This window comes from Scyliorhinus canicula, chromosome 12, assembly GCF_902713615.1.
Source record: "Scyliorhinus canicula chromosome 12, sScyCan1.1, whole genome shotgun sequence".
Classification (NCBI taxonomy): Eukaryota; Metazoa; Chordata; class Chondrichthyes; order Carcharhiniformes; family Scyliorhinidae; genus Scyliorhinus; species Scyliorhinus canicula.
Window position 1 is genome coordinate 57827662 of NC_052157.1, and position 17951 is coordinate 57845612.

At 50.2% G+C, this 17951-nt stretch overlaps 1 protein-coding gene across 4 annotated transcripts in view; it reads right to left on the minus strand.

The window, feature by feature from the left end:
• The window catches only part of LOC119974699 (B-cell receptor CD22-like), a 127083-nt gene that overhangs the window by 78503 nt on the left and 30629 nt on the right, over positions 1-17951 (minus strand). For all 4 annotated transcript variants that reach the window (XR_005462559.1, XM_038813832.1, XM_038813833.1 and 1 more), the window contains one exon: positions 4286-4579. Coding sequence is in view for 3 of the 4 variants with exons in the window: in XM_038813832.1 (XP_038669760.1) it covers positions 4286-4579 (294 nt within the window). In the remaining variant the exon portion in view is untranslated. The remainder of the gene's footprint in view (positions 1-4285; positions 4580-17951) is intronic.

Sequence of the window (17951 nt, forward strand, 5' to 3'; positions counted from 1 at the left end):
CTGATACTCTGCAGTGCAGCACACCCTCAGTACAGACCCTCAGAGAGTGCAGCACTCCCTCAGTACTGACCCTCAGACAGGGCAGCACTCCCTCAGTACTGACCTTCTGACAGTGCTGCACTCCTTCAGTACTGACCCTCTGACAGTGCAGCACTCCTTCAGTACTGACCCTCTGACAGTGAAGCACTTCCTCAGTACTGACCCTCTGACAGTGAAGCACTCCCTCAGTACTGACCCTTCGACGGTGCAGCACTGCCTCAGTACTGACGCTCTGAGAGTGCAGCACTCCCTCAGTACTGACCCTCTGACAGTGCAGCACTCCCTCAGTACTGACCCTCTGACAGTGAAGCACTTCCTCAGTACTGACCCTCTGACAGTGAAGCACTTCCTCAGTACTGACTCTCTGACAGTGAAGCAATCCCTCAGTACTGACCCTTCGATGGTGCAGCACTGCCTCAGTACTGAACCTCTGACAGTGCAGCACTCACTCAGTACTGACCATCTGACAGTGCAGCACTCCCTCATTACTGATACTCTGACAGTGCAGCACACCCTCAGTACAGACCCTCAGAGTGTGCAGCACTCCCTCAGTACTGACCCTCAGACAGTGCAGCATTCCCTCAGTTCTGACCCTCTGGCAGTGCAGCACTCTCTCAGTACTGAACTCCAACAGCACAACACTCTCTCAGTACTGACCCTCCAACAGTGCAGCACTCCCTCAGTACTGACCCCCTGACAGTGCAGCTCTTCCTCAGTACTGACCCTCCAACAGTGCAGCACTCCATCAGTACTGACCCTCTGACAGTGCAGCACTCCCTCAGTACTGACCCTCTGACAGTGCAGCTCTACCTCAGTACTGACCCTCTGACACTGCAGCACTCCCTCAGTACTGACCCTCTGACAGTGAAGCACTCTCTCAGTACTGACCCTTCGACGGTGCAGCACTGCCTCAGTACTGACGCTCTGACAGGGCAGCACTCCCTCAGTACTGACCATCTGACAGTGCAACACTCCTTCAGTCCTGACCCTCTGACAGTGCAGCACTCCCTCAGTACTGATGCTCCGACAGTGAAGCACTTCCTCAGTACTGACCCTCTGACAGTGATGCACTCCCTCAGTACTGACCCTTCCACGGTGCAGCACTGCCTCAGTACTGACGCTCTGACAGTGCAGCACTCCCTCAGTACTGACCATCTGACAGTGCAACACTCCTTCAGTCCTGACCCTCTGACAGTGCAGCACTCCCTCAGTACTGAACCTCTGACAGTGCAGCACTCCCTCAGTACAGACCCTCTGACAGTGCAGCACTCCCTCAGTCCTGACCCTCTGACAGTGCAGCACTCCTTCAGTACTGACCCTCTGACAGTGCAGCACTCCATCAGCACTGACCCTCTGACAGTGCAGCACTTCCTCAGTACTGAACCTCTGACAGTGCAGCACTCACTCAGTACTGACCATCTGACAGTGCAGCACTCCCTCATTACTGATACTCTGACAGTGCAGCACACCCTCAGTACAGACCCTCAGAGAGTGCAGCACTCCCTCAGTACTGACCCTCAGACAGGGCAGCACTCCCTCAGTACTGACCCTCTGACAGTGCTGCACTCCTTCAGTACTGACCCTCTGACAGTTCGGCATTCCCTCAGTACTGGTGCTCTGACAGTGCAGCACTCCCTCAGTACTGACCATCTGACAGTGCAACACTCCTTCAGTCCTGACCCTCTGACAGTGCAGCACTCCCTCAGTACTGAACCTCTGACAGTGCAGCACTCCCTCTGTACAGACCCTCTGACAGTGCAGCACTCCCTCAGTCCTGACCCTCTGACAGTGCAGCACTCCTTCAGTACTGACCCTCTGACAGTGCAGCACTCCATCAGCACTGACCCTCTGACGGTGCAGCACTCCTTCAGTACTGGCCCTCTGACAGTGCAGCACTTCCTCAGTACTGAACCTCTGACAGTGCAGCACTCACTCAGTACTGACCATCTGACAGTGCAGCACTCCCTCATTACTGATACTCTGACAGTGCAGCACACCCTCAGTACAGACCCTCAGAGAGTGCAGCACTCCCTCAGTACTGACCCTCAGACAGGGCAGCACTCCCTCAGTACTGACCCTCTGACAGTGCTGCACTCCTTCAGTACTGACCCTCTGACAGTTCGGCATTCCCTCAGTACTGACCCTCTGACAGTGCAGCATGCCCTCATTACTGACTCTCAGGTAGTGCAGCACTCCCTCAGTACTGACCCTCTGACAGTGCAGCACTCCCTCAGTGGTGACCCTCTGACAGTGCAGCATTCCCTCTGTACTGACCCTCTGACAGTGAAGCACTTCCTCAGTACTGACCCTCTGATAGTGAAGCACTCCCTCAGTACTGACCCTTCGACGTTGCAGCACTGCCTCAGTACTGACCATCTGACAGTGCAGCACTCCCTCAGTCCTGACCCTCTGACACTGCAGCACTCCCTCAGTACTGACCCTCTGACAGTGAAGCACTTCCTCAGTACTGACCCTTCGACGGTGCAGCACTGCCTCAGTACAGAACCTCTGACAGTGCAGCACTCACTCAGTACTGACAATCTGACAGTGCAGCACACACTCAGTACTGACCCTCTGGCAGTGCAGCACTCCATCAGCACTGACCCTCTGACGGTGCAGCACTCCTTCAGTACTGAACCTCTGACAGTGCAGCGCTCCATCAGTACTGACCCTCTGACAGTGTAGCACTCCCTCTGTACTGACCTTCTGACAGTGCTGCACTCCTTCAGTACTGTCCCTCTGACAGTTCCACATTCCCTCAGTACTGATGCTCTGACAGTGCTGCATGCCCTCATTACTGACTCTCAGGTAGTGCAGCACTCCCTCAGTACTGACCCTCTGACAGTGCAGCACTCCCTCAGTGCTGACCTTCTGACAGTGCAGCATTCCCTCTGTACTGACCCTCTGACAGTGAAGCACTTCCTCAGTACTGACCCTCTGACAGTGAAGCACTCCCTCAGTACTGACCCTTCGACGGTGCAGCACTGCCTCAGTACTGAACCTCTGATAGTGCAGCACTCACTCAGTACTGACTCTCTGACAGTGCAGCACTGCCTCAGTACTGAACCTCTGATAGTGCAGCACTCACTCAGTACTGACCCTCTGACAGTGCAGCACTCCCTCAGTACTGACCCTCTGACAGTGCAGCACTCCCTCATTACTGATACTCTGACAGTGCAGCACACCCTCAGTGCAGACCCTCAGAGAGTGCAGCACTCCCTCAGTACAGACCCTCTGACAGTGTAGCACTCCCTCAGTACTGACCCTCAGACAGTGCAGCATTCCCTCAGTTCTGACCCTCTGGCAGTGCAGCATTCCCTCAGTTCTGACCCTCTGGCAGTGCAGCACTCCCTCAGTACTGACCTCCAGCAGCACAACACTCTCTCAGTACTGACCCTCCAACAGTGCAGCACTCTCTCAGTACTGACCCTCTGACAGTGCAGCTCTTCCTCAGTACTGACCCTCCAACAGTGCAGCACTCCCTCAGTACTGACCCTCTGACGGTGCAGCACTCTCTCAGTACTGACCCTCTGACAGTGCAGCACTCCCTCAGTACTGACCCTCTGAAAGTGCAGCACTCCCTCAGTACTGACCCTCTGACAGTGCAGCTCTCCCTCAGTACTGACCCTCTGACACTGCAGCACTCCCTCAGTACTGACGCTCTGACAGTGCAGCTCTCCCTCAGTACTGACCCTCTGACAGTGCAGCTCTCCCTCAGTACTGACCCTCTGACACTGCAGCACTCCCTCAGTACTGACGCTCTGACAGTGCAGCTCTCCCTCAGTACTGACCCTCTGACAGTGCAGCACTCCCTCAGTACTGACCCTCTGACAGTGCAGCACTCCCTCAGTACTGACCCTCTGACAGTACAGCACTCCCTCACTTTTGAAGATCTGACGGTGCAGCACTCCCTCAGTACAGACTCTGACAGTTCTGTCCCTGATATGGAATTGCAGCGTGAATCATAGAGATGGCTTATGTGTTAAGTCTCGGTCTTGTACTCTGCACGTCCTGACTGTGGGACTCAACATCCAGAAATTGGACAGTGGCCTGTGTTAAATAACGTATGGGTATCCAGAGATGTAAAGGGGGGAATGGGACTGTCGGGTTTGGTTTACTTAGAGAGATAGAATGGACAGGATGGGCTGACTGGCCTCATCTTGTGCCGGAATGACTTTATGTTTGAGCCAATGTGAACTCTAACAATCTCCAGAATAAAGGGCCTGTCAGTGAGCTCATTACTTACACTGCACGTTTAAGGTGATGTCTTTACTGTAAGTTTCTGCCTGTGATTTGAGTGTGCTGCATTTCAGCGTCCTTTCGTTATCCCTATACGAGGTGACGAAGCTTAATTGAAGGCCGGTATCCCATTTATTTTGGTCAGTGCCAATGATTTCCGATGATTTGGATCTGTTTAAGCCATCAACATCAGTCCAGTTGAGGTGGCCACGGCACAGAAACCTGACCGAACAAAGAATGTTCACCTCTGTTCCAACCTTCATCGCTGTCTGTGGTGATATGGTCATCAAACTAGATGCATCTTGATAGAAATGGAGAAGGTAAACACAACCTTAATTAATCAACAACAGTTTTAAACAATAAATAAATCACCCTGATGCCTCCTGGGCGAGAGAGGCACAGATTACATTATATTGAGTCAAATAGACACCACTGTGCACAGTGTTCCAAGTGTGGTCTAACCAAAGGATATGGAGACAGGGACAGTGTGGTCCAACCAAGGAATATGGAGAATAGAACTGCACAGTTTTCCAAGTGTGGCCTAACCAAGGGATATGGAGACCAGAATTATGCACAGTGCTCCAAGTAGGGGCTAACCGGGAGATATTCAGACCAGGGGCTGGATTCTCCGTCCCGACAGATTTCTGGTTCAGCATGCCGGCGGGATGCTCCGTTACGCCAGCTGGTCAATGGGGTTTCCCATTGTGGGGCAGGCCCATGCCATCGGCAAACCCGGGCTGCCGGCAAAATGGAGCATCCCGCTGTCGGAGAATCCAGCCCCAGAACTGTGCACAGTGCTCCAAGTGTGGTCTGACCAAGGGATATGGGGGCCAGAGCTGTGCGCATAAAAATATCGAAAGGAGGGGCAGGAGGTGGCCATTCAACCCTTCAAGCCTGCTCCCCATTCAATGTTCAAGAACATAGAACAGTACAGCACAGAACAGGCCCTTCGGCCCTCGATGTTGTGCTGAGCAATGATCACCCTACTCAAACCCACGTATCCACCCAATACCCGTAACCCAACAACCCCCCCCTTAACCTTACTTTTTTTTTAGGACTCTACGGGCAATTTAGCATGGCCAATCCACCTAACCTGCACATCTTTGGACTGTGGGAGGAAACCGGAGCACCCGGTGGAAACCCACGCACACACGGGGAGGACTTGCAGAATCCGCACAGACAGTGACCCAGCCGGGAACCGAACCTGGGACCCTGGAGCTGTGAAGCATTTATGCTAACCACTATGCTACCGTGCTGCCCTGAAATGTGACATGACTGATCCTCTATCTGAACATCACACTCTCCCCATACCCCTTGACACCTTTCGAGTTCGAGAATCACATCTTCCCCTCCCCCACACCCCATCAGCATTCCGCAGCCCCTCGGCCCTGGTCCACTCCTCCATCATGTCCAACCCTTCATCCCCTTCCGAGTGTGGCACCTTCGCTGGGAATTGCAGAAGATGCAAAAGCTGCCCCCTTACCACCCACTTCCCCACCGTCCATGGCCACACACACTCCTTCCAGGATAAGCAGTGGTTCACTTGCATCTTTGTCAAATTGGTCGACTGTATTCACTGCTCCCAATGCGGTCCCCTCTACTGAGGAGACTGAACACAGACTGGGTGACCCCTTTGCGGAACACCTTCGCTGCATCCTCAAGTGTGAGCCCAACCTTCCTGTCGTTTGCCACTTTAACTCACCATCCTGCTTCCATGCCCACATGTCGGTCCTTGGCCTGCTGCAATACTCCAGTGAAGCCCAACACAAGCTGGAGGAGCAGCACCTCATCTTCCGATTAGCACGTTCCAACCCCCAGATCCTAACATTGAGGTCAACAACTTTAGACTGTGAACTTTATGGTAGGATGTCAGGGTCTCAGACAGGGTGTGAGAAGATATATCGGAACATACCCAGGGATGAGGGACATGTGGAGCGACTGTGTGATAAATGTTGAAATTGTTAAATATTATATTTCATATTTGTGGCAATACTGGTATTAAAAACCTTGGTTTAAAATACATACAGACAGTGTGTCTACTAAAGCTATAATTAAGGAGCCATAAAAGGTGAGGTTATCATTGATTTTAACCATTTACTTGGTAACAGATGGCCAATGGAACATTGCTTTGATTGCAGGAGGTTCCCTGGAGTGTAGATAATCTGAGGGATTGTGTTTAGTCCTCACTAAGCAGGTGATGAGACATCTTAATGGGAAACAGATGACGCAATTAATGGGAATAGCCAGGTCTGTCTGTAGTTTTGTCAAATGCTATTGGATTGAACAAAAGGGTCTGACAAGACAGATGTGCACTGGATCTGCTCTTGAAAGGGTCTCTCTCTCTCTCCACAAGTCTCTATACAGAGAACCACAAGTAACTTGTGTGTTAACTTGATGGATAGGTGGCTTTGAACAATAGGTGGTATTGGAGTTGCTCGGTGGGAATATTTGTATTATTTATTTTAAGAACTATTTAACCGTGAAATGTAAAGGAATTTATTTGATGTTAACATGGTTAATTCGGTGTTTAGTTATAGTTTTGTTTTCGCATAAAAGATGGCCATTGGTCAGTGCCAGCACTCCTGGGGTGAAGCATTGTTTCCTCACAGTTTTAATGAATGACAACTTGTGTGGGGTTTCTTGTCCGGTGTCCCAAAAACAATTTGGAGCTGGTCCGGTATCCTAGCAATTGGGAGAAGCTAGGGGCGTTCTCATCAGAGCCGAGAAGGTTGAGGGAGAGATTGAATCGAGACGTTCAAAATCATGAGGGGGTCTTGCAGAGAGTTGATAAGGAGAAAGTGTTTCCCAAGAGGGGGCACAGATTGAAGAGGATTGGGAAACGAGCCAGAGGAGGGAGATGAGGAGAATTTTTATCTCACACACAGCGAGTTGTTGTGATCTGGAAGGTGCTGCCTGAAAGGGCGGAGGAAGCAGATTCAACAGGAACTTTCACAAGGGGCAATTCGAGAAATACTGGAAGGGGGAAATTTGCAGGGAGGTGAGGAGGAAGGGTAGGAGGGAGAGAGGAGATTCATTGGAGGGATCTTTCAAAGAGCCAGCACAGAGACAATGCGTTGAATGGCTACCATCTGTACTGGGCAACTAAATGAAAATATACCAGAGAAAGTTCCCATTATGCTTTTTATAAATAGGAACAGGAGCAGGAGGATGTCAATCAGCCCCTTGAGCATATTACACATGGACAGGAGGAGGCTCATTCAGCCCCTCAAGCCTGTTACAAAGGAACAGGAGGAGGTACATTCAGCCCTTTGAGCCTGTTAAACAGGAACAAAAGGTGGCCCTTGAGCTCTGCGTTGTTGAATGGAATTTCTATCTGTTAGAAAGTCGTTAACACGTCTGGCTAACAAGCCTCGATCTCTCAATGCCTTCACTGCGTGTGTGAGCGATTGTGCAAATCATTCCGACAACCCGTTGGTTAGAGGGTAAAATAGAGCAGATTTAATATGGCGGATTCCAAATCCCTTCAAGTAATCTTCAAACTCTTTTGATGCAAATTGAGTTCCGTTATCACTTCCGAGTTGCTCCGACCTTCTGAACCTTGTGCATACCTCATCTAGACTCTCAATGGCTTGTTCAGTTGTCATGGGTTTTATGATCGTGACATCTGGCCATTTGAGCGTGCGCTGACCATCAATAGGAACATACGCCTCTCGGTTGACCCAGCGAAGTCAATATGAATTCTCTACTATTGACTCTGTCAGCCATTCACACTGATGCAAAGGTTGTAGGGGGAGAGTATTCCTCAATGTAGCACAGGATTGGCATTGCCCAACCTTCTCCTCAATATGGGCTTCTAATCCCGGCCACCAAAACTAACTGCGTTCCAATTCCTTCACCCTCACCACACCAGGATGTCCTTCGGGTCGCCGATCACAGATTCTGTTATGCAGGCACGGAGAAATAATCACTCAAATTCCCCAACAGAACTCTGCTTCGGACAGTGAACTCATGTCGCCATGTGGTGTCGGGCTCGAGACCTGGATTCTTCCATTGCACATACCTTTTAGGATCATATATCGATAACCCCTCTATCACTGGATCGGTTCTTGTATACCTCTGTACTTGAGATGAAGTCATAGGTCCATTATCCATGTGCAAGAGATATTGGGCTTGATTCTCCATTGACGGGTGTCTCCGTTGCGCTGGCAGCGCACCCACACCTGCGGCTTTCTGAGTGATGTAGGGTGGTCCCAATGGGAAATCCCATTGGCAGGTGGCGAGAATGGAGAATCCTGCTGCCGGTGAGGGTGCGCTGGCCAGGAAAATGTACCTGGCGGACCGGAATCCCGTCAATGAGAAACACAATAGATTTTCTTCAGATCCTTCTTTGACTTATAGCGGCTGTCTGGATAAAGCCTCCACATTTGTGTGTTGCTCTGATTTATGATACTGGATGCCATAATGGTGTGGCTGCTAAAGAAGGAATACCCTTAAATCTCCCAAAGATTGTAGTTAAGAGCCATGGTCAATCAAAATTGTAAAGTGACGTCCATATGGTAATGGTGCGACCTCCTTATGCCAGAAATGTTGCACAAAGCTTCTTTTTCTAGCTGGGCATAATTCGATTCTGCGCTAGTTAATGGGTAATGTTCTAGAGGCAAACGCCATCTGTCGTTCTTCTCCTGAGGGTGTTGCTGATCACCTTTTATTGACAAAACAGCAAGATTGAATTCTTGAAGCTGACTTGACACATTGTCCCCTAGCAAGTCTTCAGTTCAGTCATCAAACTGATAAACCCAACCAGACTTGGCTGTATTTCTCTCGGTACAATTCTTTTGTGCCGATGAAGGTTGGTGTGACCAACATGCCTTGGCGATGTGGCCAACTTTACCACAATTTTTGCAGTTATTCTCCTTACTTCAACATTCTCCTGTTCAATATCCCACTTGAGTGCAGCGATGACAGGTGGATTGTTCGCAGACTTGCTTTTAGCAGCCTTCACTTTATGAACTTTGACTCGGATTCCAATCAACGCAACCTCTTTTGTTGCAGGTTCCATGGAAGTAACGATTTCCACAGCGGGTTTCATGGTTAATGCACTTTAAGTCCACCGGTTTCCTTTGGATGGCTTCATTTCTGAGTCCACAGACCAGTCTGTCTCGAAGGGTATCATCAAGTATGTGACCAAATTCACAGCTCTTTGCTTATTTACAAATTGCAAAATGCTTTCTCCTTCCTCTTGAGCAAGATGATGGAAGCGGAATCTTTTAGCCATCAGCAAGGGAAGGGGACTGAAGTGCCCTTCCAAGATAGCTATTAACTCTTTGTCAGTGTTTTCTCCCGGTTTAGCTGGGTGGGCAAAATTTTGTAACAGCATGAATGTTTATTGCCCAACCGAGCTGAGGAAAGTGGCAGCCTACAGGTTTTCCAGTGTTTGATTTGCTACAAGATACAATTGAAACTGCTTCTCATAAAAATCACACCTCATAATCATCATCATACGAGTTCATGGAGCCACTTTTTCCCACCATTTTCTGGATCCCGGATCCCTGGTCTGCCATTCTTCAGACTTCAGCCTTCCTCCCTTCCATTTAATTTCCTGAAAGCAACAATCTCCTAGTCCACTAACAAACTGGTTCTTTCCTTGCCTGGACTATCGGTACCCGAGCAGGAGGTTGCAGAGTCAGCAGCCTTACTCAAATCGTTTGCGAAGTGAGGTATGTCGTCTTCGGAGCTCCTACCCACTACGAACAGAAATATCCAGCAACTTTGCTTACTTGCTTAAGGATATGTTCCTGTTACCCACAATTATATTGATTTACTTTTCAAGCCCCATTTGCACTAGCGGTGGTGGCAATCGATCAATTTGCTCATCGATACCTTCCCAAAGTCTTTTTTATAAAATATTTTTATGGGTATTTTCCAGTTTTGACAGAGTAACAGCTCAAGTATGTCTGATATTTACAAATAAAGTTGTTTCTTATTTACCCAACATTTTACTTGTGATTTCCCCCATCTGCAGCCCCCCCCCCCCCCCCCCCCACCCCACCACCCCCACCCCACCCCACCTTCATTGGTATTCCTCTTAGTGTTGCTTTCTTTCTGTTCAGGTTTCAGTTTTTGAAGGGGGGGGGTGGTCCCTCCCCTCATCTCCTTTTCCCTATGTTCTGTTTTATGATTCTCTTGGGTTCCCTTCTCCCCTCCCCCTCCTCTGTCTCTTTCTCTTGTGTGTGTCTTCCTCCCTCTATTTCCCCCACACCCCTCTCTTCCTAGTCGCTGCTGGCCTCGAACAGGCCCTGGAACAGGCTGATGAATTGCCCCCAAGCTTTGTGGAAGCCTTCCTCCGAACCTCGGATGGTGTATTTGATCTTCTCCAGATGGAGAAATTCGGACAGGTCTGCCAGCCAGTCTGCAGCTGTGGGTGATGCTGCTGATCGCCAGCCGAGCAGGATTCTCCAGCAGGCGATTAAGGAAACAAAAGCTAGGGCGTTGGCCCTCTTCCTCATATGAAGTTCTGGCTGGTCCGACACCCAGAAGACTGCCACTCCCAGGCATGGCTCCACCCTCATCGTCACAACCTTGGACATCACCTCAAAGAAGGCTGTCCAGAACCCAACAAGTCTGGGACAGGCCCAGAACACGTGGGTGTGGTTAGCCAAGTCTCTCTCGCACTGTTCACATTTGTTCTCCACCTCCAGGAAGAACCTGCTCAATCAGGTTCTGTTTTGTGTGTTCTGTGCACTGATGTGTTGGGCTGGCTGGGTCGATGTGGACTGCACTTGATGCAGTGTAGCGAGAGACAGACTTCCAACACTTGATGAGATGCAACAAGATTTTATTTGACATCTAAACTCTTATACATGTTCAGCTGTGGGTTGACACTACGCTGACGTGAATGGAGACCTGACACTAGTCGGCCCACATGGTGTTTGCACTGGCTAGCTCACGGGCTCTGACTGTCTCAGAGGCTGGATCCCGAGAGAGCAGGAAATCTGGTGCCCTCTGGCTTTATAGTGGCCGTGTCCTGTCTGGTGATTGGCTGCTGTGTTCTGTGTGCTTACTGGTCATCTTGTGTGTCAATCACTGCCTGTCTGCACTCCATTATATACATATATATACTGTATATTATGACATGTACCACTTTAAACTGCATGAGGATTAGCCTTGCACAGGAGGAGGTGGAGTCGGCCCTACTCAGTGCTTCGCTCCAGAGTCCACAACCCACATCTGTCCCCAATTCGTCCTCAAACCTTCGTCTGGCTTCATCCAGTGCCCTATCCAGTAACCATCCGTATATGTTCCCACAGTCTCCCCCCCTCCTTCCTGTCTGTATTTATTAGTTCCTCCAGTAGTGCGTCTCTTGGGGCCCTGGGGTACCTTGCCGCCCCTGCGGAGAAAGTGATTAATTTGGAGGTGTCCGAGTTCCTGTCCTGTTGGTAGTTCCAGGTCCTTCGTCAGTTCGCCCGAAGTCTGCCTCCTATGTAAAAGTCCCTAACCGCTAGCATACTCCCGTCTTGTCTCCATTTTTAAAATGTGGCGTCGAGGATGGCTGGTGGGAATTTGAGGTTGCCTAGATGGGGGGCATGGGGGGCCTCGCGGTTAAACTAAAATGTTGTCTCATTTGGTTTGATGTTTTCTGTGTGGCAGCCACCACCAGGCAGGATGTGTACTTTGTTGGGGGGGATAGGAGCGCTGCCATGGAGAGGGTTCCGAGGGTCGTTCCCTTGCAGGAGGACTCCTCCAGCCTCACCCATGTCGTGTTTGGCTCTCAAACACATCCACTCACCCTCTCGGCTGTGGCTGCCCAGTGGCAATACTGTTCAGCACATGATTTTCCTGTCTTAGGGATTCTTGATCCAGTCATGGGCTATCTGGACCCCCGGGTAGCGAATTTTGTTTTGGGCTTGTTTGACTTGTAGTCCCTCCAGCTCTGACCCTCCCTCATTAGGGTTCACTGGGATTGCCGCGCTCTTGCCCAGGCTGTGTTTGTAGCTCGAAAAGGCTCCAAAATCTTTCAGAGCAGTTGGACAATTGCTTTCAGGCATTCTGTAGGTCCAAGACGTAGAGGGCAGGTCAACATGCTGGCACATGGGCGGCATGTTGGCACAATGGTTAGTACTGCTGTCTCACAGCTCCAGGATTCAATTCTGGTCTCACATGACTGTGTGGAGCTTGTACTTTCTCCCCGTGTGTGCGTGGGTTTCCTCCGGGTGCTCCGGTTTCCACCCACAGTCCAAAGATGTGCAGGTTTGGTGGATTGGCCATGATAAATTGCCCCTGTGTGGGCTTAAATAGGGTGCTCTTTCCAGGGGTGACTCGATGGGCCGAATGGCCTCCTACTGCACTATAAATTCTATGATTTCATCCGTATAGAACGACACTCTGTGTTCTCTGCTCCCTCTTCAGATGCCAGTCCAGCTTTTCGCGTCTCGCAGTGCGATTGCCGGGGGTTCAATTGTCAGGGTGATCAGAGGCGGGGACAGTGGGCATCCCTGCCAACTGCCCCTGTGTAGCTGGAAATATTCACAGCTGGTGGTGCTGGTCCGAACGCTCAACTTGGGGGTGTTGTCCAGGAGTTTCACCCATGAGGTGAACCCCGTCCCCAGCCCAAACTGTTCCAGTACATCTATGAGGTATTTCCATTCAACTCCTACCCTTGACAAAGCCCATCTGGTCCTCTGTGACCACCTCCGGTATGCAATTTTCCAGTCTCTTGGCACGGCTTCAATATTTTTCAATGCCCAGGTGACCTTCATGCAATCTCGGCAGCATTTCAGAACGCATGCTTTGTGGAATTACAATGCGATCTTGTCTCAGCAGCATAACATCTACAATAGCCAGCTCTGACTGAATGGATTGATATTGCGGACAATTGCCTTCAGGCCATCCTTCTTGAAGATGTTTCATATCTGTCATCAACGTGGTGCCTTTCTGTGATTCAATGCGAATTTGCTGAAATTTGACATCTAAATCAGGGAGTAATTCTTTGAATAGTTGCAAATGTGAATCAACATCATTGATGGATTCTCCTTGGAGAAGGTCAGTGTTGACTGACCGAGGTAAAGTATCAGCAATTACTAATGCTTTACCTGGTGTATACTTCAGTGTGAAATTGTATCTTCCCAATTTCATCATTAAATATTGAAGTCTGGGAGTCATGTCATTCAATTTTTTTTCTATGTGTACTAGTGGACAATGGTCAGTTTCTACTGTGAATTTGGATAGACCATGGGCGGGATTCTGCCGTAATCGGCGGGACGGGATCTCCAGCGTGAAGGAGTGACGAGAACCACTCCGGCGTCGGGCCACCCCAAAGGTGCGGAATCCTCCGCACCTTCAGGGGCTAGGCTGGCCCCAGAGTGGTTTGCACCCCGCTGGCCGGTGGGGAAGGGGCTTGGCGCCACGCCAACTGGTGCCGAAGGGCCTCCGGCAGCTGGCGTGAGTTGGCGCGTGCGTGGGAGCGCCAGAGTGCGCTGGTGTCATCCCCATGCATGCGCAGAGGGCTTCGATTCCGCACCGGCCATGGCGGACCGCTACAGCCGCCGGTGTGAAAGAATAGAGTGCCCCCATGGCACGGGCCTGCCCATGGATCGGTACGGGTCAGGCCACCGTGGGGGCACCTCCTCGGGCCAGAGGCCGCCTGCGCCGCCAGGTCCCGCCGGTAAGGACCTACTCCAATTTACGCTGGCAGGACCGGCAAAGAACGGATGGCCACACGGCCCATCGCGAGCAGGAGAATCGCCCGGGGGGGGGCGCTGCCAGTGACGCTCCGTGTCAGTCATTGATCTTGACGCATTGGCAATAGGAATCCAATTAACAAAATGGTTTTGTTGCAGTAAAACAGCGCCAATGCCATTTTTACTTGCATCAGTTAAAATTAAATGATTTGAATATTTTGATTGCTTGCTTTCCTGCCAGGGAGAGAAATAACGTGATTCTTCCAGCTTCTGGTGCTGCACTTAAATCAATAGTTTCTTGGTAAAGTTGGAATTGTTGCTTGAACAACTTCCAATTTAAATTTAAGTCACCAGTGGTCTTTAGATGTCTTGGTGCTTGAACTTGGTCCATTGATAGGTTGTTTGCATCAAAGTTTTCAAAGTTGTGATAATTGCTATAGTCGAATAGTTGAATCCGTTTTTCTTTTTTCTTTCTTCTTTTATCCACTAAATCTTTGTTATTCTTTCTTAAAAGATTTAAAACTCGCTGGTACCATGTTATATTTTAAATAATGACTTATCTAAAATATATATATTATTCTTGAATCCACCAGGATGATAAAATGACCAATAGTCTTCTTATTGGAAGATAAACTATTTAATGAGTGACAAAATAATAAACTGAGAGTCCTTTTACTCAATACGAAACTAACTACAAAGAAATAAAGTACAATACAGATAACTATATAACTGTACACTATGACAACAAATTAGTTCTAACTTCTCTCACTCTAGCTATTCTAAGTCTTGCTTGTTCACTGTTCTGGATCACATTCTCTAACTAACGAAAAAGAGCCGGAATCCTGTTCTTATAGTACCTGACTGTGAGACATCTAGTGTTGAAATGACTGTTTTACATTTACGTACATTGATCATGTATATTGATATCTGAATATCACTACACACTACATGGGTGATATCCTGCACTCCGGGGTCTCCTTTTGTTTAGAGACCGTCCAGCGTGGCTGCTTCTGACACCATCTTGTTTCCTCAGCTCGTTCCTCACCCACCGAAGCCGATATGAAAGCCAACTAAGTTCCCTTGTTCTGTTTCTTTTGCGCTCTTTCTCTCCGCCCCCACAGTCCCCCCTTCTTACATCGCCTTTATCCCACCTCCTCCTCTCTGCTTTCCCCTTCCCCGTACCTTTGTCCCACCCCCCCCCTCCCCCCGCACCCACTGCCCGCAACCCCCTTAGGCCAGGCACTCCATCCCTCCCGGGAGGTGCACTTCCTGTGCTAGCTATCCCTGCTAGTGTGGTGGCCAACTCTCCTGGGATCGGTGTAGCCCCTTCCTTATGCCCGCTGACTGCCCATTTCCCTGTCTAACCTCTCACCTGCCTTCCTCTGTCCTCACTTCCTTCTATGACCCAGTCTTCCCCTTACGATCAGAGTGAGGCAGCACAGTCCCGCACAAACTGGCTCACAGTCCAGTGAGTCTTTGATTTCCCCTCTCACCGCTGCCTTGCCTGTCCCTTGTCCAGGCCGTTGTTTCTAACTAATTCATTCGCTTCCTCCGGGGTGTTAGAGTAATGTTCTTTCTTCTGGTTTGTGGCCCAGAGCCTGGCTGGGTACAGCATACCGAAACGTACCCCATTCTTGGACAGCGCCGACTTCGCCTAGCTGAACCAGGCCTGCTTTTTGCCAGATCTGCCTCGATGTCCTGATGGATTAGGATTTTCTGCCTTTCCCAGGTGCTTGCTTTTGTCTAACGCACCCACCGCAGGATCCTCTCACAGTCCTGGTGTCGGTTGAGCTTTGCGATGATCACCCTCGGCTGCTCCCTGGCTTTGGATTTTGGCCAGAGCAACCCGTGCGCTCTGTCGAGCTCTGGGGGGATCGATATACATGATCAATGTATGTAAATGTAATACAGTCAGTTCAACACTAGATGTCTCACAGACAGATACCATAAGAATGGGAAGCTGTCTATCCCAACTTGGTTGTCCAGCATTTGGGCGACGTAGCCCATTGGATCCCTTCCCTCGATGCCTTCTGGCAGGCCCACAATCCGAATATTTTGTCATCAGGACCTGTTCTCCTGATCCTCGACTTTCCCCTTTAAGTTCCCCTGGGCCGCCACCAACCTTTTCACTTCTGCTTCCAGGGCACCAATTCTGTCGCTCTGATCTGTCGAGGCCTTCTCTAGATCAAGGATCGTCTTGTTCTGCGTCTCCACTTTCTTCCCCAACCCATCAATAGCCTTTTGCATGGTGGCCATCGCCTCTGTCGCCACCACCTTGACCGTCACCTGGATTTCTATTCTATTTGACTCTTTCATGGCGGTCAGCTCATTCATAAGAAAGTTCTTCCATCCGTCTCCAGATGGTGGGGGAAGGCTAATCAGGTCATTGGTCTCCCTCTCTCCTGGGTGGCCAATTCTGCCATCTCTTTGTCCCCTCGTGCTCCCGTTTGCTGCCATACTCTGATGGTTGTTTTCTTCTTGCTGTTCAGGTAGTTTTGTATTCGTATTTTAGGAGAAATTTGACTAAAAGTGCTTTTTCTGGTTCTGGTTTGGAGGAGAGCCACCTAACATGTGTCCACTCAGCACGTCACCATCACCGGAAGTTTAAGTATTTCTTTTAACTTGCGACAAACTTGCTGGTGATCGCTTCCAGCCCAAATTCTCACTGAAGGTTTTCTTTGGCCCAAACCTTCATCGAAGATGGTTTATGGTTCCAGTTCCTCATCAATGGTTAATATTGGCCCGAATGCTCACCGCAAGTTTTCCGTCCCAAACCTGCGCTGCTGGTTTTCTGTCCCAAATCCTCATCGCCAGTTTTCTCATCTGTCATATTTTTGTTGTTTGCCGAAAAGAGAAAATAAATAGCGCCATCATGCTCTAATTTCGTAAAGACATTGTGCATGGCTTTATTAAGAGATGTTGCTCCTGCCGGGTAAGATGCTGAACTCTCCAAAACCTGCACAAACTTGAAAGCATAACGCTGTTACACAGTATCAGGATAAACTCATTCAGCCCCCTCAAGTCTGATACACAGGAACAGGAGGTGGCCTATTCACCCCCCTCGAGCCTGATACACAGGAACAGGAGGTGGCCTATTCACCCCCCTCAAGCCTGATACACAGGAACAGGAGGTGGCCTATTCACCCCCCTCAAGCCTGATACACAGGAACAGGAGGTGGCCTATTCACCCCCCTCGAGCCTGATACACAGGAACAGGAGGTGGCCTATTCACCCCCCTCAAGCCTGATACACAGGAACAGGAGGTGGCCTATTCACCCCCCTCGAGCCTGATACACAGGAACAGGAGGTGGCCTATTCACTCCCCTCGAGCCTGATACACGGGAACAGGAGGTGGCCTATTCACCCCCCTCGAGCCTGATACACAGGAACAGGAGGTGACCTATTCGCCCCCCTCGAGACTGTTACACAGGAACAGGAGGTGGCCTATTCACCCCCCTCGAGACTGTTACACAGGAACAGGAGGTGGCCTATTCACCCCCCTCGAGCCTGGTACACAGGAACAGGAGGAGGCCCATTCAGCCCCCTCAAGCCTGATACACAGGAACAGGAGGAGGCCTATTCACCCCCCTCGAGCCTGATACACAGGAACAGGAGGTGGCCTATTCACCCCACTCAAGCCTGTTACACAGGAACAGGAGGTGGCCAATTCACCCCCCTCGAGCCTGATACACAGGAACAGGAGGTGGCCTATTCACCCCCCTCAAGCCTGATACACAGGAACAGGAGGTGGCCTATTCACCCCTCTCGAGACTGTTACACAGGAACAGGAAGTGGCCTACTCACCCCCCTCGAGACTGTTACACAGGAACAGGAGGTGGCCTATTCAACCCCCTCGAGCCTGATACACAGGAACAGGAGGAGGCCTATTCACCCCCCTCGAGACTGTTACACAGGAACAGGAGGAGGCCTATTCACCCCCCCTCGAGCCTGATACACAGGAACAGGAGGAGGCCCATTCAGCCCCCTCAAGCCTGATACACTGGAACAGGAGGAGGCCTATTCACCCCCCTCAAG